General features: G+C 37.6%; 1 protein-coding gene across 17 annotated transcripts in view; it reads right to left on the bottom strand.

Moving 5' to 3' along the window:
* SOX6 (SRY-box transcription factor 6) overlaps window positions 1–25,996 on the bottom strand; it is a 384,531-nt gene that overhangs the window by 101,655 nt on the left and 256,880 nt on the right. For 10 of the 17 annotated variants that reach the window (XM_065066134.1, XM_065066132.1, XM_065066140.1 and 7 more), the window contains one exon: window positions 4,554–4,677. In XM_065066134.1, the coding sequence (XP_064922206.1) occupies window positions 4,554–4,677 (124 nt within the window). The remainder of the gene's footprint in view (window positions 1–4,553; window positions 4,678–25,996) is intronic. The other 7 variants (XM_065066139.1, XM_065066137.1, XM_065066142.1 and 4 more) reach the window with 1 other exon arrangement.

The raw sequence follows: 25,996 nt of genomic DNA, 5'->3' as shown, positions 1-25,996 counted from the left end.
CCCATCCAAGCCATAAGCAGCCAGTTTCTCCAGGAGAATGCTGTGGGAAATAGTGTCAAATTCTTTACTAAAGTCTATGTAGACAACATCTACAGCCTTTCCCTCATCCATTAAGCAGGTGACCTTATCACAGTAGTAGATCAGGGCAAGCAGGACTTGCATTTCATAGACCCATGCTGACTGGGTCTGATCATCACCTGGTTCTCCTGCACATACCATGTGACAGCACTGCTCCACAACCTTCACCACCACTGAGGTCAGACTGACAGGCCTGTAGTTCCCTGGATCCTCCTTCTGGCCCTTCTTGTAGATGAGCATCGCATCTGCCAACCTCCAGTCAACTAGGACCTCCCCAGTTTGCCTGGACTGCTGATAAATTATGGAAAGTGGCTTGGTGATAGCCTCCACCAGATCCCTCCGTACCTTTGGGTGGATCCCATCTGGCCCCATAGACTTGTGCATGTCTAAGTGGTATAGCAGGTTGCTAACCACCTCCCTTTGGATTATGGGGGCTTCATTCTGCTCCCTGTCTCTGTCTTCCAGCTCAGGGGGCTGTATACCCAGAGAACAACCGATCTTACTATTAAAGACTGAAGCAAAGAAGGCATTTAGCACCTCAGCCTTTCCCTCATTCTTTGCCACAGTTTCCTCCCCACATCCAATGAAGGATGGAGATTCTCCTTAGCTCTCCTTTTTTTGCTAATGTATTTATAGAAATATTTTTATTGTATTCCATGGCAGTAGCCAGATTATCTTTAGTCCATCATCATCCTGCTTTCCCATTCCCTCTTAGGTTCAAAATTTTAAGGAAGTAATACTTTGAGCACTGAAAAATGGATGAGGGAACTGGCTTCTCCTTATCCCCCTCACTATCTTCTCTTCTTAACCCAGGGCACTAATGAGGACACACTAATCATATGCAAGGATACTCTAGCCCACTAACTTTTCCACTCTTCTTGGATGCATGTGGTTGGTTTAGTGAAGGGAAATTTGCAGTGGGAGAGGAAGTATAATGGTACTTATGTTACCCACCAGTTCCAAGTAGTAAGTATAGTGGTCACAGTCAGAAAGCCAGCGCAGTTTCTTTGCTGTACTTGGAATGCAAAATAATTATATTAACTGTGTAGCATCTCTGGGCAAGTATTAGCTTCATAACAGCTGCCACTCTCAGCTTCCCACTGGAATAAATGGCAACCCCCACAACCAGGTACTCTACGAGGCTCGTCAAGCGCCTGCAGGTCAATAGTCACAACAGTAATTTGAGATGCACAGCACCCTAAAGTTTTAATTAATCCAGTATACACTATAAATACTGAAATATGTATAAAAAATTAATTAGGTGGTCTATGCAGCTCTGATTTCTCAATTAGTACTTACCATGCCGGAAAATTATATTACATGACTTTGAGATACATAAGGAAGCATGGGACTTTGGGGATTTTATTTTCTAATGTAATTATTACTTGTCATTGGCACTTGCTAACTTGGGCCTGTTTCACCTCCTAGAGTTCCAAAATATGTGGGGGAGGGCTACAGCCACCTCATGCCAGGTCTTGCCAAGCAGTAAGAAATTCTGTCCTGTCAGGCTTTAATGCAAACCATAGCTGTATATCAGCAATTCCTCAGCTTCTCTATTCATAATGACTTTCAAGCTCAGTTCAGGGGCAAATAGGGTATGTGCTGGAAGGGCTTCAGAACCTAAAAAATTTTCTTTGTTTCTAGAGGTCCTTCCATTGTGGGCATGACCTCTTGTATTTTGCTGTGGGAATACCACTTACTTGAAGGAATAGAGTTTAAGTGCAGATTTGCAACAGTACTTGGTAACTGCCATCTTGGCATTGACTAAACAGCCATGAAACTGGTTCCCACCTAGCCCATGAAAATGTTTCTGCATGGATATGTGCACATAACCATAGCCCTGCTTGTGCACCAAGGCTTGACTGCACTGTCACACAAACACTGATAGGCCACTTCCAAGTCAGAGCTGACTTATATCTGGACCATTTTGCAGGTAAGACAAATTAAGTGGCTGTGTGCACACAATATTTGACATTCCTTAAATGCCACAGTCAGTTTCAAAAGTACTCAGTTCCCACAGCTCCTATTATTGAAACCCCTCTCACTGTATTTTCTGAATGTCAAGGAAAACTGGCAGTGTCAAAACTCAGTCTTGCCTGCATCAAACTAGAGTAAAATGCAATAGAATGGCAGGCAACCAAAAAGAAAATGTTAAGTGTCTGAAGGGTTAATCCATCTCCCTTCTTTCCCCAGAAGTATAAGCGAGTCTAAACTGACAGTTCTGGAGGTTAAAGTTTCATTTGTCACAAAAGTAGAAGAGTACAGGTAGTAGCAGTCAAGTCCATAAATATTCCTCCAAAATGACTTTGAAGAACCCTCTCTGTGAAACCCTACTCTCCACTTTCATTAATTCCTTAACTACTGTGCCAAGAGTGCCAAAAACACAAATTAATCAATATCAGGTGTAGTTATGGTGTTTTTTGTATCATGAAGTCTCTTCAACAGAAACTACTAAACTGCTCACCTAACTTTGCCACACATGTTGTAGAATTTAATAAATATGTTAAAATATAAATATTCTCATTTCTTGCAAGCCATTTGGTATAATCAGGTAATTTTAAATCTTGGTCTTTACTAGCATCAGCTGGATATAAACTACTAACAGACCAGCAAACAGCTTAGCTGTGTTCTGGGACATCCAGGCCTTGGCTTCTGCCTGTATTTCATTCTTTTAACATTTGTTATAGATCTCTTTTTCTGCATTCTAGCAAGCGAAAAAAAATGCCCTAGAGCTGTATCACTTTCTGCTATGAGGTCAATAGGATCACAAGGAAAGCAGTACAAGCTTGATAAAGTGTTAGGACAGGTATTGTAAGGAACACTTTAGAATAAATGCAGAAATATGTTCTTGTGCAGGAAATCATGCTGGTACTCTTTTTCCTGAGTCAGTATTGTACCGAGTAGCCTATAGAGCCAAAATCAACACTACATGATTTGACATATCACCTTTCGGGGAAAGCACAACCAACAGGTTAATCATTAATAGTCACTATTCAGAAAGCTTCTCAGATTAAAATGGAAAAAGCAAGAAAACTAAAGCACACGTTTTCTCTTGTCTGTGAGAATAAAGGTACTAGCTGGTCTGTTGCAGACAATTTCCGCAACTTGCAACTCTCATGTCTTCGGAGAGAAAATATTCACTTTGGCCCCCGACTGTTGTGAGATGGTGATGTGTGTGAATAACCATCATCCAGTGCCATCCAGAGCCAGCTGCCTTGCAGAGCGTCATTAACTGATTCCCGCGCACAGTGCACCAGTTTGTCAAACTGGCAAAAAACTTTGGGATTTCTAAACCTGAAAATAAGATAATTACGGCACAAAGATTCCTCGTTTAAAGAGGAATGTCTCTAGACTACAGCGACAGAAGGGAGCGGGACAAACGGAAACGCTTGCTGAAATCCTGCTTGGCCTCACTTTGCCTGATATTAAGTAAACTTGCTAGAAAAGATTTTAGGTTCAACCTGGCTTTTAATTAGTATGCTGTTTATATCATCTATTATGAGGCTTTAGTTTGGATTTGACCCTGTTCCTGCTGCAGTGAATAGTCAAAACACCACTAACATCAGTGGGAGCGGGATCAATGCTTCACTTTGTACATTTCATATTTAATGTCAAGAAAAGAATCTGGTATTTATGTTTTGTAGTTATTAGGTTAATATGCTAAAGGCAGCTTGACAGGGAATACTATTAATGAGCAAAATAAGGTTACTGCTTCTGGACTGAGGTCACTTACAAAGAATGTACAAATGAAAATAAGGTTGACTTTTATTTACTTAACTATCTTCCTACATTGAATTCCTTTGGCAATGTGTCTTTAAACATTTAAAGCCCTGTTTACAAGGAGGCTCTGAAAGTAGCTTCAAACCATTATATCCCTAATTGAATTCCCCAGGAGTCCTGTAAACTCGGAGGAAAAAAGAAAGAAATCATAACATTTGCTAAATCATCTCAAAACATATTTCACTGCAAGGTTATGTGACCTGTTACAAGTCTGAATGATGACTGGGATTGAACTACTGAAACCTTTTACTATTCAGATTGAAATCAAACAAAAAGTTGTCCATTTGAAGCCTGCTAATTAAATTATACTTCCTCTGAATTTATCACTAATTAAGAGTAAGAATTTTGGCACAAGAGACAAGTACACTGAAGATAACAGAATCAATTAAAGACGCGTAGCTTTCTAATAATGACACAGGGCAGACCAGATGCAAATTAGTAGGCACGTGGGCCAATATATTTAGAGCAAATGATTTTGTGTGAAATAAAGGTAAAAAGATCATGATGTTCAATAACCAGTATTCCATCCACTTCCTTCAAACCAGAATTTTTTTTACAAGTGGAGTCACAAAACTCCACATTATTTCCTACCAGTTATGCCTGTTGTGTAACATCATCTATATGAGACAGATCACACAAGAAGCTACAGTTAATATCTGAAAATGTTAAATAGCTGCACAGCCATGTCAGCTTACCTGGCTTGTAAGTTATTCCTGGGGGGAAGAGGAATCCCTGCTGGGCTGCAGCAGCCGCTGCCAGTGTCCGCTGGTCGTGTGGAAAAATTGGGATCATGAGCGGAGGCATGTGACCCTGAACCTGCTAAACAGAAGAGAGTCTCTGATCAGAAATAGCACAAATTTGTCTTGACAGGTATTTCTCCAGTACTGATAGTGTTCTTGTGTTCACACAGTCCCACAGAACCTTCACCTTAATGTAATCCCTGCCAATTTCACATTATCACATCAAAGCCCTCACTAACATTGTTTTCCCTCAGTGTCAAAGGTGTAACAGTCTCAGTGAACTGCACATTTTCCTACTTCTTACTGGCTCTCTATTATTTTTTTTTTTTAATTAACATTCCCTGCCCTGGCACAAGGTAAATACCTACAAAATCTTTCTAATATATTATCATATATCAGGTTCTTTAAAAAGAAGTGTAGTATTTATTTCTATTAATTTTTCCCAAGCTTTTTCATCTTTGGTCACATATAGCAGAGTGATGAGCAGATCAGAAGTAACCTGACACTGCAGTAGCTACTTCCATGTTCAGATTTTAGTATCCTTAGGGTAATTTTAATTCTGAGATCTTATAACATTGTATTGTTCACACGTACACCAACAACTCAGGTATGTCATTTCAAAATCTAACCACAGTATTAAATAGTCTTCCAGTCAACACCCTGGCTCTTAAGATTTAAGGCTCCAACATCTTGGCTTCCAATTACACTAACATCCTTTGCCATACACACCTCACTACAACATATAAATTGCTTGTCTGTCTAAGCAGTTTTACAGCTTTATGCACTATCATGTAGCTTGGTAATTATGGAACTGTATTCAGAGACCATTTCAGAATAAAACCTAGTATATCAACTTTAATTTGACCTTAATAAAGGTATCAAAAAGCACAAACATGCAAAAGCAAAATATTCTTCACCTTATAGTAGCATTTGTATTGAACATATAGAAAACAGTAGATGGGACAGAATCGGGTCTGTTAAATCCACATAATTTCCTAGTTCCTCAATTTATGCTACATGTGTTTCAGAGACAGTGGCTAGGACCACAAAGAGCTTTTGTCCATCATTCCTTAACCCCAGAAGTACCCAAGGGTTTGACTATGATTTTTCTGATTAGTAGTTAAGCAAATATATAATGGTTTATACATCAAAGCTAGTAAATGTAGGAAGAAATTGTTTTTTTAAGTAGAAAAGAAAAAAAATTCCCCTCATCCTACCATAAATCTGTGGCATTAAATACTATGAAAAAGCTGAAGTACACTTCAAGTAATTTTTTTTTTCATTTAATTCCTAAAAAACTTTTTTGGTCAAATCCCATATGTTGACCTATGACATTGTTTAAATAGTGCCAAATTTTCTTGTCATATCCCTATTACTTTCACAACCATTGATGCAGTGCAGAAATGCTACTGTGTGTGTCTATGAGGGTTAATTTACCAACAACTCTTCTCTTGGGAAAGACCTAAGATGTAGGTTAATAAAGGTCAAGCAAAAAATAAACACTTTACAGTATTTTTTTGAATCCATTTCTCAGGAAAATCAACTTATAATAAAAAGGTCTTTGTGCAATTACTGCTATGGCACTGGGGCGTGAAAGAAACTAGCTTTGAGCAGCTATTTCTCTCATTTTAGCTGAGGTAAGCCTGGCTGTGCATTTTAAGATACAAGTTAAACTTGGTTAGATTGGAGTTGATCCCCATGTGCCCAGCACTGGCATTTCCCTCTGATGAAATGGTGCTAGTTTTGCTGTGTAGTGTTCCTTTACACTGGCTCTACAGGAGCACAGCAAATGTAAACCACAGGCTTTGTTTGATAGAAACAAGTACAGGATATATTGGAAGGAATCCACCACAATACAACTAACAGTCATTTTCAGTAGTTCCCAAATACAGTCTAATCAAATGGACCCAAAGTTTTAGAAATATCCTTTTTGATCACTGCACACGGAAAGTATTTCCATGGGGTTGCAACGTACAAGACACCAACACAATCTCACAAGATGCAAAAGAGATCACAGCAAGTAGTGTGGCTAGAATGGTGGCACATACATAGCAATACTTTGCACCTTAGTGTCAAAAAACCCAAATTTGAAACATATAATATCCAAATCCCACAACGGTTATTTCCCACTGCAATCCCGTAGAGTTGGATCCACGCCACTATACACAAATATATATATATGTATATTTTAATCCTCAAATAAAAGCTATTCTGTAAGTGTGGAGAATTACCATTGCATGTTCTGGCTATCTGCAATTCTGCCTTGGAATACTATTCAGAATGCTGGATCAGGTCCTTAGCCTATATAAATCAACATAACTTTGACTAAAGGTGGCTTACATTTAGAGTGTAAGTAAGTTTGAGTTTACACTTTAGAGAGTTATACAGACTGAAAAAAGCCCATACTGAATGCCAGCCATTCTCTCCCATGGGTTTTCCCTCTGGCACATATTAAATACTACTCCTAGGAAAATGTTGGTTTCACCCAGAATGGGCGTCAATTTTCAGCATAGGTCAACTGAAAAGCACAACTAAGCATTGAAAAGGAAGAGAATGTACAAATATCACTGATCACTGAATTATTAAAGATGTAAAATGAATGCCAAAAAAACACTAGGCATCTTAATTTTTGACATTTATTTTTCTGAGAGTTTTTTTTAATTATTATAATTTTGATTTTACTGAGGGGGGAGAAATTGGGAGGAGGGTTTGATTACTGTACTTCATAAAATCAACTACATGCCCAGAAATTTTAATTGCTGAGATGTTCCTCAGCTCTTTCTGAACACCAAGACTGTAGCAGATGCCCGAGAAACACTCCGACTCTGTCTCTTTCCATTCGTAAAAACAGCGTATTGTTGGATCGGCGCTTCCCCCTTTTGTCTCCTCGGTGCTAAGTTGTTGATGATGCCATTTTTTGCCATCTGCCCCAGAGCTTCATTAAAGATACATGAATGGACTAACTGGGCTGCTATCTTGTGAGGAACAGGTGCTATTGTTTGTCCCCGAAGACTTGCACTAAAGATCTCACTCAGAATACTTGAGAAAGAGCATCTGCAGCAGTCAGTCAGAGAGTAACTTGGCAGAGTCCGTACCATGGGCTAATATGCAAACAGTGACACTCAGGGGGACTCATTTTCTCTTTCATGAAGTGCTTTTGGGTTTTGTGTTGGTGTGGGGGTTTTGTTGTTTTTGTTTTGTTTTGGTGTTTGTTTCTTGTTTGTTTGATTGGTTGGTTTGTGGGGTTTTTTGTGATAAGTAGTATATGTTTAGTTTTGAACAATTCTGCCAGTCTAAATCTTTAACTGAACTGTACAAACCCTGGAGGAAACCTCAGTATATTCTTTCCAAAATTCGTTCCTGCAATCTCAAGTAAAATCATCACTTATATAAAGCTACCTCATAATATTAACCTCTGTTTCTATACAACAAGATCAGGTTTAACTGTGTTAAACATGAAAAGCCATCAAGATTAGGGAACTCTTAAAAGGCAGTGTACCATTCCTTTAATATCCCAGCACAATTCTGACAGCCCTTGGGAACTGATTACAGCACTTCCTCGCCTGAGATCTAAGTCAGGAAGCAACTTTAGAGCAAATCAGTCCTGATTAGTTCAAGAAGCAACTTCCAATTTGATTCTCCCTGAAATAATAAAAGCTGGTGGCCTGTTTGATAAACTGGGCAAATCTGCAGTTCTTTGTCCCACAGTCATGTGAATACTAATCTCAGAAGCTGGCTGGACAATCCTCCTTGTTAAAAAGCCATTGATGGTTAATGTTGTGCATGGAAAAGGGAAGCCAAAGTGATATGTCATACAAAAATAGTGCCTTGAATGAAAATGATCTGCCTCTTTTGGATAAGGAACACAGCACATTTAGTGAGACTAAGGAATAGGAAGGGTTCTGTGTTTAAAAACCAAAGCTGCCTATACAACAACTAACATTGCAGCCAGAGAAGCAAAGGCATTCAGAGAAAAGGATCGCAGCAGTGCAAACAAAATACAAGCGGCTCACACTTTTCTGCTTAGCTTCAAGGATCACAGCTTTCAAGAGCACAAGTAAATCCCACCCTATAGTGGTGGCTGAATTCCTTGCAAACTTTTCAAGATCAAACTTGACAAGTTGCCTCTCTGTTGATGGTTTACTTCTAGTAATGGGGAGAATTAAGTGCCATCTTTTTGAGAGGTAGTAAGCACAATCTTTATAATATTTTATTTCTTCCTTAAAGCTTTTTTAAATTACAACCTGCAGTATTATTAAGCAGTGTGATAAGCTAAATATGCTCTAATTGTGCAGAATAATCCAACATCACTATGTAAAACTATTGCCACCCCCACCCCCCCACACACTTCTTCCACAAATAAAATCTCCATATGTGGTTCTCAACTTGCAGAAATTTTGAGATTTGTATTGTATCTAACAGACTACTTCAATGCACGTTAGCTGAGAAACTAATCTTTGAATTTACTTAACTGACTTTTTGTTAGTATAGGATGCACAGTACCTTTTGTCTTCGGGCTATTGTAGCATCTGTGAGAGGCTAATTCATTCACAGGCAGGTTTAAACTTTCCATAGTTTAAACCTGAATTTTTACCTAAGATTTTTTTAATGTCTTAAATAATTGGATAGCCAAGCCACAACTTTAACTTGTCTTTGCAGCCATTGAGCTTTTAATTTTCATAGTAAAAATGTGTTTGAAATTTTCTGCTCTCTCATTTAAAAACAGAAGTGTAATAGAAGAGCTTCCCAGGCAATGGAAGTGTATCATGTAAGAATGTGCATTTCCAGAATGCTCAAAATACATACTTATATGACAGAACAAAATGGCTATAATAGGAAGGTTACATTTTAGGTTGATTCATTTTAAAAATCTTAATGGAACCGAAAGCAGTGTTTGTACCTCCAGTACTACTTGTGCAAGTTACATGTATTTACTTCATCTGCATTTGAAAGTGTCTGTATACAATACATAGCATTATTATTTTTATACAAGCATTGGAATCTTTTTCAATGACTAGTGCTGGATTTTGTTGTACTTTGCAAAAGAAGACATATAAGAAGTTTCATTAATTTTAATCTTATTTTGATTAGGTCATTTTGGTGACTCTGCGGGAAAGCAAATACCACGTTGCATGAAGAAGTAGGGACTTCTATGAAAACTCACATATATGGAAGTCAGTGTGATTACTTAAATGCTCAAAAGCAGCTAAGTGCTAAGATTTTTTGAAGACTGGAGCCAAAACTCTTCCTCAACTCTGCCAATATTGTAACGAACTCGTGCTATGACTGAGCCTTTTTCTGGTCCCAAAAATGACCTATTTAACAAAACTGCAGCAGAATTATATTGAAAAAATAAAAAGGTCTCTTTGGTTATAATTGAATAGCCTGGCTGTTTTATTTGTGCTGTTCTGATGAAAAAAAGCAACTGTTAGTCTGAGTTAACTGACCAGTTTGGTTATAAAGGACGTGGCTACTCTGTGTGAGAGTGGTGGTTGGGCCTTTCGTCCTGAGCTTAGAAATGCAACTGGTGCACTCTCAAGTCTCTGAATTAATGCACCATCAATGCCCAGCGTGCTCTAATGTAAAGAAAATACGTGAGTGGACCCAAACACTTGAGCGAGAAATCCCCTCTAGCACAAGTAGTCTGAGGGAAGCAACTATGACTGGGCGAGGGGGAAGAACAGCTGAAGGAAGGTGGGCTCCGACAGACCAAAAGTGACCACGCAGGTGGTGCATCACAGCTAAACCACTGAAAAATCACACTGACATAGCCCCCACACTGAAAATTATCCGGAGACTACTTTCTGCTCCTGTTAGCAGTATAGAATCACTGGAGCTATATCTATATAGGGAGGTATATTATGTTCTAATTTATCTGCCATCTAATTATCTACAGTCTAATTGAAAAATATTTCCTCTCAGTGAAAGTACATGAGCCACAAAGAAAATGTCTGCCAATGAGATCCCAGGGGAAGTGTTGGCAAATAAACTGTAAAAAAGATGCCATAGACTCGCAAAGTGAGAACATTTCATATGGGAAATACTATGAAAAATATGTAGCCCACTACTGAATTTGTAAACGGATTGTAACTGCTGGTTTTTTTCTTTCCTCCTATCATTTTTTCCATGCATCCAATGGTTCAGCATGATTTGGAGATTTAAGTTTACTGCAGTGGCCACAACATTAATGTGAAAATTGCAGCCACGATCACAGAATGAGATAGAGCATTCTTATTTTTTATTATTTCTTCCTCTCTACTTTGCAACTTAAAATGAACTAAACTAAAATTTGATCTACTTGGGAAATAAATAAGAAAGCAACAGGAAAATACTACCAACCACACTGAAAACAGAATAGTTTTAAACACTAGCTCTCACTTCATTTCTATTAGCTTCTCATTGTGTTGCTCTGTTTTTATGTAGGTCCTTGACTACCTGGAAACACAGAATTCAACTAAAGATGATCTCATGAATTCAAGAGTATGATAAATAGTAATTAAATCTATTTAAATTGTCTGTATTTTAAGAAACTCTCACTAGGAGGGATGGAGAACATATCTGCTATAGAGAAATAAATAAAACATGTTATGCAAAAGCGAATTTATATTTCATTTGGAATTAGAGATCTACCACCTTTTCAATCCATACAAATGCATAATCTTGTCAATTAAATATTATTGTTAAGGTCTAGTAGTATGTTAAAATCACTTTAAAGTGCAACTAAGGAAAATTCATGTGTGTTTATTACTCCTTAAGGGTCTATTAGTGGGTATTTTATTTAGATTTGTGTTGTAAAATCTGCATAAACTCAGCATATTGTTATCCCCATGTGTGCATTTGTTTGGTTAAAGCATAACAGCAAATCTCTATTTCTGCAACTTCTGGAAAAGTCAAGAGAACTAAACCAGTCTTAATTTTAATCAGATACAAACAGTTTTCTCTACAGAAGTGAAGAGTTGACTATTATGCAAATTGTCACAGTTAGTGGTCACCAAGCCATCACAGAAGACTGAGCAAGTCAATTATTTCAGATATTTCCAAAGACTAGTGAAGATGTATGTTTCTCATTTGCACCTTGTCTTATTCATGCCAAAATAAGAAAAATATTGCAGCCTAATGATACTTGTTGATATTTTCTATACGGAAGCTCCATCACTTGAGCTCAAATCTAAATTATGTCAGAAAATCCTTATTAGCTTGTTTATATGGCGATGTCAAAATTGGCAAGATTTTTGGAGTACACAGAAATTTCTTGTGGATGGAAAAATTTAGAGTAAGAGATGCTTTAAAATTTGCATTTCATATTGATGCTTTCAAGCAGAGTTCCCCCCCAGCCTTTCAAGACAGTTCTTTTTTTTGAATGGTAGCCATCATTATTTATTAACATGAATGTAATTCCCTCAACAGAAGGGCTTGCAATGTACAGTATGTGAAAAAAAATCATCTAATGCCACAACAGTCTTGATTATTAAAGGAAGGATTGTCTTTAAATAGCTCCAGCTAAAGTGAGAACAAAAACAGAAACATCTTTCAGTAATTCTGATCAAAACTCCTTCTGACTTACAGAGGTAAAAGAGGTTACAACAAAAGAAGAGGTTGAGGGTTTTCTATTACGTTAAACAAATACAGAATATATCTGAAACCCAGGGATCACCGATGCTAACAGAAGCTCTGCCATTTACTTCACTATGGTAAGAATTTCTTCCTGATCAGCACATTGTTTTTATAGCTTTCCTTGTTTTCACTGATGTTCCAAGATTCGTAACTTTATTGTATTGTAACTATATAAGCACTTGAAGCTTTTGAATACTTTACAGTTATGAAGTCAAGCTGAAAGACCCATTCAGAGGATAGTATTAACATTTCCAGTTGACACAGGAGAACACTCAAAGCATCCTTGATTTCTTTTCCAGTCACAGAAGTGACAATGCATAGTGGATATAAATCAATTTCATTGTTATCTGTTTGTAATGTTCACACCTTATTGCACAAGTGAATAAAGAGCTACCCAAAGTGCAAAGCTATGGCTAATGAGGGACGTGCTCTGTCGAAAAATCAGAATGAGGCAGCTTTTGAGCAGGTACCCATCAGCACTAAACAGTTTAGTCCTCTAACACCTGTATAATGGCAGGATACAAGGGTGAAGGTGAGTCACAGGTGCAAAAAGGAGACCCCCTCTCCCATTCCACCCAGTCTTATTGCTGATTTCTTCCTCTATTTATTCCTCTGTGAATTCATTCTATTATAGATACAAGTGTTGATTTTTTTTTCCCAAACCTAAATAGATAATATTCAAGAGACTAGGTCAAAGGAGGTATTCACACCTACTGAGAACATTTTTGCTTTTGTCTATTTTTAAAATTATTTAATGCAGGAGAGTAACCTAGATAAGTTCCAGAAATCACAGAATGTTTATGGAGTGTCTAGATTGGAACACAAAGGGTTATCAAAGGCAATTATGTCAAGAACTAGTTAAATGCAGAAAACTCCAGTGTCTAGAGATCAAAGTCAAATCAGAATACTGATTGAATGCAAAAATTAATTTGTTGCATCTCTTCCTAGGATTCCTCAGATTTTGACACAATCTGACCATCTTTACTCAGAAAAGGCTCCAAGACACTGGTGTGTTTGCACAGTGTGACTGAGGTGATTGCCACCACTAGGTATACAGTAATTATTGCAGATTTGGGAGTAAGCAACAGAGAATTTCTAAACTTTCAGCGACATACACACAGCCTGCTTCCTTCCTGTGCCAACTGTGTCTGGCTCAAATCAGTTATATTGGCTCCTCAACTTTCTACAGCATTTATGATTCATCTACAAAAACATTTTGAAAGAACAAAATCATTAAAAAGGTAAAATCAATCAGAAAACCAGGCAACTCATACTTAAAATTAGCATTAGGTATTTCCTATCCAATTTGGGGTGTTAGAATTCAAGCAATAGCTATACTTCAGACATAAAGCCACACTGCTGTGCTGCCTTTCCTGCAGAGGATCCTGATATTCAAGAGGCAATGCCAATCTTCCCGTTTTCTGGCTTTCCCCGATTTGTCAGAGCTCCAGTGTTATTTAAAGCTCGCTTTCAGCTTCCAAATAGATCCTTGCCATGAATCTTATGATCACACTCACGTTAAAGTGATGCTGCTTTCAGAGTTGGGATATTTTCTTCAGTTGCTCATGACAATCGGTGGGAATCAATAGCACAAAGCTGTGCTGCGATCCCCTTTCCCTCTGCCTGCCGAACCTGCAGCGAAGGGCTGGCTCCCCTGCAACCAAACCCTGCTGGAGCTGGTGTGATGAAATGCACTGGCAAATCTACATAGAATTACAGGGCAATAACAATGGCCCTTTGTCCAGCTGTGGCTGCTCCCCCTTCTGCAGCCAGGCCTTATCTGCTCAGGAAATGCCTGCTTTAACTGACAGGTAGGAGATTAAATCTACAGCTGCCGAAACACAATCTCCGCTCTGTTAGATAGGCTTTCATTGAAAAGCACTACAAACACATAATTTGTTTATGTTGTACCAGCAATCTTTGACAAAGCAGACTGTCTAGCTGAGACAAATGTGGTTAAACCCATTTATTGTATTATTTCTGCTACACAGAACAAGCTCTTAAAACGTAGAAACTAGACAAGGCACAAAGCTGTAGCTGTCTAAAGAAATCAAGAATAGATGACTTCTTGTTACACTAGCCCCCTTTACACAGCGTAGCATGTTCCCTCCTGGAAAACATCCACTGTGATTTCTTTCTTTTCTCTTTCTCTCTCCCCTCCCCACTACCCAGCCCCCCCTTTTTTTTTAAGTGGGCTGTTCAATGATGTTTATGTTTCCAGGTTTTAAAGTTTCTTTTGTTTCCTCCAGCATCAATAGATATAAAATAACTAAGTCAGTCAAAGGGTGCCTTCAGATTTAAGGAACGAGGGAATATTTTTGGGAGACCACTTCTCAAAGAATGAATAATTTTCCAGACATACTGTCTGGTCTTCCTGACTTAATGCACGCTCAAATAGAAGTTTTGCCTGACTAATGAATGCTGGACTGACACCCCCCCACCCCTTCTCTCTCTGTTTTTTAATCATCAATCACATATTTCTCAAAACATTACTTCATTTTTGTTACACCTTCTGCCTTATTTTAAAATAATATTGCTGGCTGTTTATTTCAAATGAAAGGCATGGGTAACTGATGAATTAAGTGTTTATAAATCTGAGTTTTCAGATTGAAAACAACCTTTTCATAATGCAAAGGCTTTATAAGAAAAACCTGTCTTTTAGCTCAAGTTTCTTCCGGCCATATATTACTCCTAGTAAACTCTCCTACAATAACTAAATGGGTACTATATGCTGAATATAAGAAGGGCAATGTTCATGTCCGAGGAGAGCCTCAGACACGACTCTCACTTCGGTGGAGCAGGACACACTCCCGAGAACAGAGCGTGGCCCACACCAGTCTCTGCTTTCTACATTTCAGACACTTTTTTCTGGCTGATCTGCATATGCAGCTCCAATTAATGTTACTGGGAGTTGTGTGCACACACAGATGTGCTTAGCGACCAGCATATTAAAACATCCCTTCACTCGGATGAAATTTTATAAATGAGTTTTCCCAGTGTTATTACTATAGATGCGCAATAAGGAAGAACTTGTAAATCACAGAATTGTTGCTCTAATGGTTAACCATAATTAAAAGGAAAAGAAATAGGAAGAGCAGTCAACATCTTAATGCTTTATCATTCATGTTTTTCCTATAACCCTCTTGCCTGTCCTAAGGCATTCTCTTACATGCCCTTTCGCAGCATGCTTGTTTCCATATTATTTTATTTAACATTAATCACAGCATTCATCTCTGGATTTGAGAGGAAGCTGTACGGAGCTACCATACGAGCTGCCACTCAGAACATTCAGTTTGGCATAAAATTAAAAAAGTATGCAATAAACTGGCTGAATCCATAGGGAATCCCTCAAACAGCATGGATAATGAGGGGAATCCATAACAGACATAAACAAACCCAGAAAGATGTCTGGGGCCAACATCATTATGTAAGATATATGCCCAAGATGTATGGGCATACGTTTGAATGTTCAACTTCAAACCCAGCCTGTATTAGATTGATTGAAACTCAGCATGAGGTTCAGTTAATAAACAAACCTTGCCTTTGGAAAATATTTGGGCCTGAAATCATGGATTATAGCTAGGCACCTACTACATGTGCCACTAAAATGCCTTCCTACCTTAAAGCTTTGGTAAAGCAGGATGGTAAAGAAAATTAGAAATCCATACTATCAGAGGAGCAGATACAATTTTCAGCTTAAGTGGCACAACTCTAAAGACAGTTGTTATCCACAGACTGTATTTCAGTCTATGCACCAGGGGCATATGAATAGAATTCACATTAAAAATTAGAGACCAGTTTGAATCTTTGGGCTTTGATTCACACTCCCCATGTTTTTTAAACATGTTACCCGTATTCTCATAAAGGATACAACAATAATGCTAGCAAATCTTTTTGGTAATTATTAATTTCACTGTAGAATAGCTTTTTTGCTATGCTTGGCTTGTTAAAAAAATGCATTTTGCTCACCTCAGGGTACACCATTAGCCTGCATATTTGCTCTTTTCCTTTTTTTCCAGGTTTTGTTTAAAAATTCTTCTTAAACCTGTATATTAATCACTGCTCAGAGGGTGAAAGAATTTGCAGGAGCAGCTGAAGTTCTACTTTTTTTTCCAAAGTAGGAACTAGTTAGTGCTGACACTTTTTACATACATTGGAAGAGGAATGAAAGAGAAATAGAGAAAGGTAAAAAAAATAGAATTAATAGTACAGACGAGGACTGACTTGGTGGTACAACCAGATTCTAATGCATCTGTCTAAAATAACATCTTGCAAAACTGTGAGCCTCAGTGGCTTGCCCCAGTGACAACCAGACCCAGACAGTAAGCTACCGTTGTCATAATTTTGGTCATCTGGTCAGGCAACAAGGGAACAGCAGAAGGAACTCTAAAAAAACATCTATCCAAATAGACTTCCAAAATCAGAGAAGATAAAAAGCTGCTTCTGATCACTGTGTTCGAAGTCTTACACCTGTGTTTACCTGTAAGCCACTGTGCTCCGTTTTGAAGCTCTACTTCACAGTCCAGCTATATAGGAAACAACTGCATGGTATTTCAGTATATGTATTTGTAGCACCTTAGTTCTGCACTATGTCCCCGGGTGGACAATGTTCAAGCACATTGAAGATGCCTTTGTGGAGATTTGTTTACTCGCTAGCAGGAGATTACCCTTTAAAAGCATGCCCTATGGAAGTTGGAGCATAGTACAGGTCATTATAAAGTCACACATCTCAAAAAGCAGAAACTTTCCTAGACATTTTCTTAAAGTGAAAGTGAATGTCTTTTTCTCTATATATATAAATACATGAGGGTATAGATATGCTGATATATTTTATATTATAAATACAAAGCCGACATATACAGTGTACAAATCTGTGTATATATATATGTAGAATGCATATTCATATTCACATATACATATATTGAGAAAAAATTTTAAGTATACAAATGTACACACAGTATATAGGTATATATGTGTAGAATACGTTTTCCAAATCTCTCGCTTGGGATTTCAGCGCTCTCAGACCCAGCTGGCTATGTGAATTGCTTGCTGCACTCCTGCACAGTCACCATTTGAATTACTTTCTTGGACACATAAAACCTGTGTTTCTTTAATGCTTACTCTGGGAAGACCACCTCTATCTCTGTAAAGATGTACTTCGAGCATGACATATTTAAGAGGTTTGCTGCTGAGCGGAAAAGTCAGCAAGCCAGTTGGGCTAATCACACTGGTAGAAAACTTGAGTAACAAAAAAAAGTAATTTGGAAATCACTCCATCATTCACATCTACTATTGTGGGATTTCTTTCTGTCTCTTCTATTTATGAAACCATTTTTTTCTCCTTCACTTAATCTTTTCACTCATCACTTTCAGTCTCCTTGCAAAACTCCTAGCATTCACTCTCATTTCATCTTTTGGGAGAGCATTTTTGTGTAGAGAAGGTAGTTCTCCAGCAGTAAATTATCCTTTCTAGACCACTGATACCAAGAAAGTCATGCCCAAAAGTTACCAATAAACTTCCATCATGAGGAAGTGAAGCACATTTAGTTTTCTTGGCTTCATGAAAGTTGTCACAAATACAAGAAAAGTTTAGACATACAAGTAGCATTATGTCACGGAAATGAGGACACCCACAACCATCTATTGTTTAAGATAGGCACATGCAGCAGAACCGAGTCAAAATTATGCTTTTCTAAAGCCCTCCTAGTGCACTCAAGAATCTTCAGAGTAAACAATGCTTCTCTCCAAACTCTGTTTTGTTGGTACGTGCTCATCTACACCGTCTTTTCAGGTAAATAAGAGTTTTCAGGATGTAATTTTCCATTTCAGCTTAGATGCATTTTTCAAAACAAGTTTTAGGTGGGGGGTTTTTGTTGCTGTTTTCGGGGGTTGGTTGGTTGGTTTGTTTGGTGGTGGTGAGTTTGGGTTTGGCTTTTTGTTGTTGTTGTTGGGCTTGGGGGGTGGTTATTCATTTGTTTAGGGTTTTTTGTTTAGTCTGTGGTTGTTGTTTGGTTTTTGTGTTTTATTTTGGTTTGTTTTTCAATGTGAAAGTCAGTCTAACTCAAAAACTGCAACAAAAGGAAATACAAGCAAGTAAGATACCAATATTGGGCTTCTGACATGTGAAGGTGAATGGGTTAAACAGGATTAATGTGAGATACACAGACCAACTAATCTGTACATTTATTCTGGACCACATTGGTATTGCATTTTTAAGGAAAATGAAGGGGAGAGGTGTGGTATTGTATTTTAAGGAAAACAGAGGAAGAGATTTTGCTTACTGTTAGGTCAGTGAGGTGCCTAAATGATTTAATGTCTAGACCCTGAAGTTCAAGCTTTTCTAAATAAATTGGATATCTCTGTGATGTTATTACTATTTAACTGCTTTATTTTGTGGCTGAATAGAGTAATACCCACTGCATTTCCGATGGTACGTGCCTCCCTGACACCCCTGTCCCAGAGCTGGCTGGTGCCATTGGCACTGCACTATTTGCAGCTCTGTGTACATCTAAGTCATCTCAGCATGCTTATTGTATTTTTTCAGCATATGTCAACCTGATCTCGATCCTCTCTCCTGGAAGTCTGGACCATGTTCAAATCACTCATTCATTTTCCATACTCGCTGACTGGTTTTTGCTGTTACCAGTCGCCGCTATAACCTCTGTGCTATGCATAATAAAAAATCTTTCCCATCTGAGTTGTCTGCCATGGTTACTGGAAATCTGCTGTATGTAGCATTCCCAGGAGCAGGAAAGGAAGGTACCTTTATTGCAATTGGATAAATATCGCCTTTTCTTTAAAAGGAATATCTGCCCTCACTGAAACCACATCTAACAGTGACTGCTAAGCTACCCTCATCTCTCTAATCGAATTTATGTTAATTTGCATTTTACTCTTTCTAGTGTGGACATAATAACTGAAGTATATGTTCCTCTTCACTTTTCATCCCTTGCATCAAGGAAAAGAAACCAGGTCCCTAACATCGCCCAGAATATATAGATAGGATAAAAAATATCTGATCACTGCCTACTTATGATGGTTTTTAACTGAGTTTGCATGTTAATTTATTGCATGCTTTGTTTGTAAATGTGCTTCTGAAATAAATGAAGCATTTACAAATATGATTAATCTACAGATTCAGATGCATGCAATAAAGAAACAAATTACTGAGTGCCCTCGTCCTTTTACATAGAAGCTAAAACACAACTTTCAAACACGTAAGACTGCCTCACTTTATTTTTGCTTTAACTAATGTTGTTTGGAATTGAAGTTTTCAGCAATCAGATTTTCTCCGAGTTCCTGATTCCAGTTTCATTTATACCCCTGTAACTCAGAAGCAACTGCAGCATATGTTGTAAACCAACACCAGTGTAAACACTGTGTAGATGAGGTCAAAATAAGGCTGTTATTGTATGATTTTTAAAGTGCTCATGTAGTTTCATATTCTCACCCTTTAACAGATTTAGGCACATCAGCATGCATACAGTAATGCAACAAGTTGAAAATTCAAAGTACGTTTACTAGTGTATTTTATGCCTCTCACATTTTCAGTCAGACCACCCAGAGCAAAGAAAAGAAAAAGCCACAACAAAAAAAGCCCTCGCATTGTTTGCAATAATATGGAAGGAAATTGAGTGTATATTCTCTTCTTCCTGTATTTTCCAGCTAGATTAAGCTGTTGTCTTCACAATTGCCTCCCAGCTGCTGTGACTTGTGAAAACAACAGACCCTGCTCTGTTGTCTGCAGAAAGCCTGGATTGTTATGAGTAACTTTATTGCAGGCACATGAGTGTGTTAAGACTTTAAAACACGCTCAAATGTCATGTGCACACCCAGTGACGGGCAAGAATAATTATGAAAAAACAAGAATTCTATGTCTACGAAACAGTGTCAGACAAAATGGGCCATTCATTGTGTTCCTTTGGGAATGCTTGGACTCTCCAGCCAGAAAACAAAAAAGGCACTTTTTTCCTGCTGTAGGCTGAATACTTAGCTTTGCCATCTGAGCCCTAAGAAAACATGGGCCCCCTCTCTAACTACTGGCTGGCCCGCACACAGTAAAAAGTATTAATGCCCCCCTTTTTTCCAGCAGTTCCCTCTGTGTAGGCTGCGGCCAATGTAAAGTCAATGCAAAGACAAAACAGTTTGCCTAACGTTAGTAAAAAAAACATGACTCTTGTACAGTCTGAAAATCCTTCTGACACACAGAGGTTTTATTCTAAGGCATATCCTCTCTATCCTTCAGCAAGTTACCGTAGCTACTGTTAATGCTTTTAGCAGGTAATAACTGCTGCCTGCTGCTCGGCGTCAAGCTTTCTAGGAGTCTATAAACGAGCCCGACTGTGTACTATTGTTAAAAATTATTATCTAACTGCCTAATTTACTACTGTCCCTTTTCATGATTGGTCTTCCTGGTCAGAATCCCTCTGCCCCCAGCACGATTCGTACGAATGAAAAAAAAAATACAAGGCTTAGTTTAACAGCAGATCATTTCGTTATCAGTTTTTTCCTCACAGGTGGACTGGCTCCAGTCTCATCTGGACAGTGATAAATTACAAGCAAATAAAAAGCTTTTTGTGTTATTTTTAATCATAATTTCTATGTCAGAGACCATTTGACTAACATACATTTTCAAGCTAAGGAATCACATTTCCCCATATTTTCTTTTGACCAAGCATCTAAACCAGCATATTCAGCTAAGTGTCTACACATCTTTAAAGAAGGTGATCATATCAATTCACTATTAAACCTGAGCACTGTTTTACTGAAATATAATAGAAACAATGCACCATGGCTTGAAAAATTCTTGTGTTCTGCTCATAAAAGGATGAGGATTGTTTTTTATAAATTTGACCCAATTTCTGAATATGGATTTGCAGGTTATTAATTAAGATATCTAGCATAGATTTTACCTTGCCGTGCTCAAAGTAGGGTAGAAAATGAGAAAACAATGGAACCAAAATTCCTGAAGTGCGCTGGTGCATCTGTGTGTTCATATGGAGCAACAGAAGGAAAAACAGATTAATTGTACCTCAAACAATTTTGTGGGTTGCTCTTTTCTTCACTAAACCTCCTTATTCTGCTTAGGTAACATAAGTGGATTACATCTACAGCATTAAATGGGTTTTGAAAGGATACAGTGCCTTAATGTGAGCTTCTACTCTTCTTCAGGGCACAAACTGTCCCATCTTATTTGTATAGTATATAAACAGCACCTAGCATAATAAGACACTGATCCTGACTGAGGTATCAACCAACTGTGCAAATATTAGTACTAGCAGTGTTATAATAGGAGGTCATTATGGTTAATACTGGGTCATCCCAAGATATCCCAGGGGGATGCATCAAAGATGAATCTACACAGGTAAATTGTCTGTCTGTTTCTAGAATCTAAAGGAGAAAGGTTTCAGACCACTTCTTGTCACTCCTAATAGGAAAGTACAGGGTTAGCCTCAAACATGTATTTAAATCAGAAACACACAGTACTATGAAATGAACCATCGGGCCATCCATGAATTTGTTTTAACAATCCAACAACATCACCATTTCTCATTCATCCACTTAGCTTAATTTTCCTACCATCACTTTCATTGCTGAGGTTGTCTCTATTAAGCCATTTTTTGTGCATCATTAACTTTTAACCAGGCATCGATAGCTTTATTGTTTAAATTGCGTATGACTTTATTTAACGTCAGCATTTCTTCTGGCTCCTGACATGAAGTCACATTTTATAACTAATTAAATTGATCCCTGGGAAGCAAAAGCCACTAAACGGAATTATTCGTACCCAAGTGTCAATATATTAAATCAAAGGGCTAATGAGTTGGGTCACTGCTTCTTTTATCTGAAAGCTACTGCAGAATAGAATTCACACCAAGCTCTACTTTCTGCTTTAACAATCAATTTTATTTAAACTAAAGGTAACTAATTAATAAATTTTGATACAGCTGTAAATAATACACTTAAGCCAGGTTTTAACACTTGCACACATCCTAAGGTCACTTTGTAGGTGGAAAAAATTGCTTTGTTGATATAAGCTGTTTAAAAGTGTAGTTTTTGAACTCCCATGTTTAACAAACATTACTGCTAGATCATAGGAAGCTTCTAAAATGACCTAAAAGGTGTTTTGTAAGTAAATAGTTTTGAGAACTTTTCAGTTTTCAGCCATTTCTATTATAGGCGTAAATCGAGATGAAAATTTGCCTCTTGCAACTGACAATACTGCCTAACGAAAGTGATTAAGAAATGACTAAATTTGTCATGTCAGCTTTTCCTATAGCTCTTGCAGCTGCTGAGTAATATTTTGGATGCTTTCACTATTTACATCTGGACACTACTTTTAAAATTCATCACCTAATAATTCATACCACTCACTGAATTAGTCATAGTTCAGCTTTCTTTGACAAAATGCTTGTAGGTTGTTTAAGAAAGCTATCTTTACTGAAGTTGCCTTCAACTAATCTGTTTACGTCCAGATTGTTTAAAAATACATTCTGAAAATCTCTCATACCCCCAACCCACATTTTACTGCTGATTTGTTTTGCTTAAGATCCAATCAGCTTCTCATATTTTATAACCTTTGGAGAGTTCCACACAGGCCAGTGCATTTTGATGCTTACTAATATTTATAAGCTATTCATAGGCTATAATTATGCTTGAAGTCAAAGGCACTAAAAAGACAAAAATTAATTTAACAAAAAGGGGGTGAGTGTCATTGCCTTGCTTTGCTTGAGCGGGGAAACAAGGATGGGGTGAGCACACCTCCTTGTAGTAGCACTCTCAATGACAACCTCGTGCCAACTCCTGTGAGCTCGCAAGAAGGCAGAGGGCAGAATGGAGAGTCCTGGCTGACCAAACAACTGATATTTTCATGCGGCTTGCAGTACATGTAAGGAGATCAGAAAAGAGGGTGAAATAACACCTTTATTCATTCATCCTCTTCCCCACAGCAAACAGGGAACAGAAAAGGAATGTGACTGAGTCACCACCAGCTCCCTAATCTACATCTAGGGCTGTGCCCCTTACAAAAAACAAACTGTAAAATTATAAACTGGTTTAAAGGAAATACCTGAGCAACCATTGAAAGCAAGGCTGTCATTGTTCACTTCAAATTAATGGTTATTTTAACACATAACGGGGAATTAAAAATAGGATGGCGGCAATGTCCCTCTAAAACTCGGTTTTGTTGTTTTACCACTAAGATCAAATGAAACACAAGGAACACCACAGATGTTTTTCAAAAAATGCGTGTTCTTGTACCCACACATCATTTGCTTTTTCAAACAGTAAATTAGGGGTTTTCGGCAGGCACAGTGGTCCCCTTATAAAACAACTTTAAATAGTCACTTTTATCCATTTATAAATGGATATGCTTTGGAGGGTCAAGTATGTGCTGTTGTTTCACACCACAAATGTTTTCTTTCGTTTCCAATGGTTAAATGTCACAAGAGCGTTTGACCCCACTACAGAACATCATTCAGTATGTAGGGGAAACCACAAATATGGCTGTACCTGCAGCTGGCCTGGGATCATTTAAAAATAAAAGAGCATTTCAAAAGTAGATTTTGTAACAGTGAGACATCTGCACCTACAAATGGTGATTAAAAATGGACTGTCTTGATATATGTTCTGTAGTCTTTATTCATCTCTGACTATTTTTTTTTAATATATAAAATATTTGGATCTATAGCAACACTGTCTCGTAGTTAAACTTCGGGAAACCATTGACTTGTCATTGAATAGATGTAGATTTTTTCTCCCATTTAGACTCCTCAGGAAAAAAAAATAAAATATATATATATATATGTATATACAAATGGGGAACTTCTACACAAGTATTCCTGTCTTTGTGAGAAAGAAAGAGTAACGCCCTTAAAGAAAGACTTAAAACGCAACGGTGCTACAGCTCTGTCAGCCACAGTTTCTTCGCAAAGCACAGAGGGCTTTTTGTGTAAAGAATGTTTCAGAACCGTGTTATAAAATTATGTTGTTGTCTGAGTCCACTGCAAACAAATTTCAGATGTGATGCTGGAGATCCACTAGAAATAAATGCTTTAAGATCGACAACTACAACAAAATCTGTCCATATGAATCCAAAAACCATGCTGTAACTGCTGGCACCAGCTGCATTTAAAAGTGGCTAAAGACAGTTGTAACAAAAAAAAGAAGTTTGATTTAGAAAAGGTTCAAATTCTCATTATTACAATGGCAACAGCTGTCGGCAAAATGTGTGGGTACCTGAGGGGAGGAGGGGAAGACAGCATTGTTTTCCCAATGCAATATGGTTACCCAGCTAATGCTGTCCAACCAGTATTATAGTTAAATCATGGAGAAATCTGTTTTTTAAACTAAGCTACCTAGCAAAGATCCTGATGATATATTTGAGGTTCAATACTGCCCATGAGAAAACAAAACATGGGAATAATCTAAAATCTACCACTAAATATTTAGCATTGGCCAAATAGAATTGTTGGGAAACATATCTGTCATCACATTCAAAAATTGGTTTAGCTTATGGGTTTGGAGAGTTCTGCAAAAACAGAAAAGAATGGAAGAATGGTCCTTACTAGTGATATTTCCAAATTCTTTTGCATGCTGCCTTTCAACAATGACTGCAAAATGATCTAATTAATTTATTTAAACACTGCATTTCTTTTTCTTTTTAGAAATGAGCAACCTGGAACATATGATCAAGAAAGAAAGCTAATTTGTAATTGTTTAAAACCAAAATCACTCTTTTTTTTCATTTGTTCTCTTCACTTTGGGGGGAAAAAAATGTATAAATACTGGTGCCAAATAACATACATTTTGGGTGTCAGTATCAGAAAAAATAATTCAGGATCACACGGCCATAAGGGACTCGGAGATAGACATGCAAAATTTAGTTACCATACCACCAGTTGTTTTTTGGGGAGAAAAGTGGGAAGGGAGGTTTTGCAGATGTTGGATGCAAGCACACACATTAATAACCATTAAAATGGAAAAAGAATTGCTCACTAACATGTTAATGCCAATACTTTAAAAGAATTTTTCCCCTACTTTTTGCCAGTGATTTCACTGTTATGCCATTGCTATTACTATGCCCCAGTGGAAAGTGATTTGTTGATATCCCCTTAGGTCATTCCAAGATGTATGAAGCCTACAGCAATTAGCTGCTCATGCTTCTGTCAGTTTTCTGGTGCTAGACCTTCTTTTTCTCCTCTTCATTTATACTAGATGCTTGCGGTTCTCTTCCTCTGAGCTATACAGATAACAATTAAGCTGAAATGCTCAAGACCTATGTAGAATTCTTTGTACTTTAGAGTTAGCACAACAATTTCTGAAGGCATCTAATATCCTGCATGAAGACAGGCAGAGAAAATGTGGTAAGAAACATGAACTATTTATGCAAATTTGTATGATTTATCTTGGCAATTTTTTGCATATGATTTTCCCTAAATATGAGCTCTCAGTTGCCTATATATATGGATACAACTAGCCTACATGTGAATCTCCAAACCGTTGTTACATTCAAAATTGTTGATCCAAAACGCAAAAGGACAGAAAATCTTGATCTTGTCACTCCTTTGGAATCCGTACTTTAAATTCTGCATATCTATATATTTGTGTTCATCTATTATCCTTTCTCAGCAGATATAATAAAACTGCTCATAAACTGTTCATAAATATGAACAAATTTTTGGGATCCACATGCTTCAGGTGCAATAAAATGGAGGTGTAAATTTTTTAACCTAAACAATTTGGTACCTTATTTGCAGGTGTTCTTTGGGATTAGATGTCAAAAT

Source organism: Columba livia, chromosome 5 (assembly GCF_036013475.1).
Source record: "Columba livia isolate bColLiv1 breed racing homer chromosome 5, bColLiv1.pat.W.v2, whole genome shotgun sequence".
Lineage (NCBI taxonomy): Eukaryota > Metazoa > Chordata > Aves > Columbiformes > Columbidae > Columba > Columba livia.
Note: the sequence above shows the minus strand (reverse complement) of the source record. Positions and strands in the feature narration are given on the sequence as shown.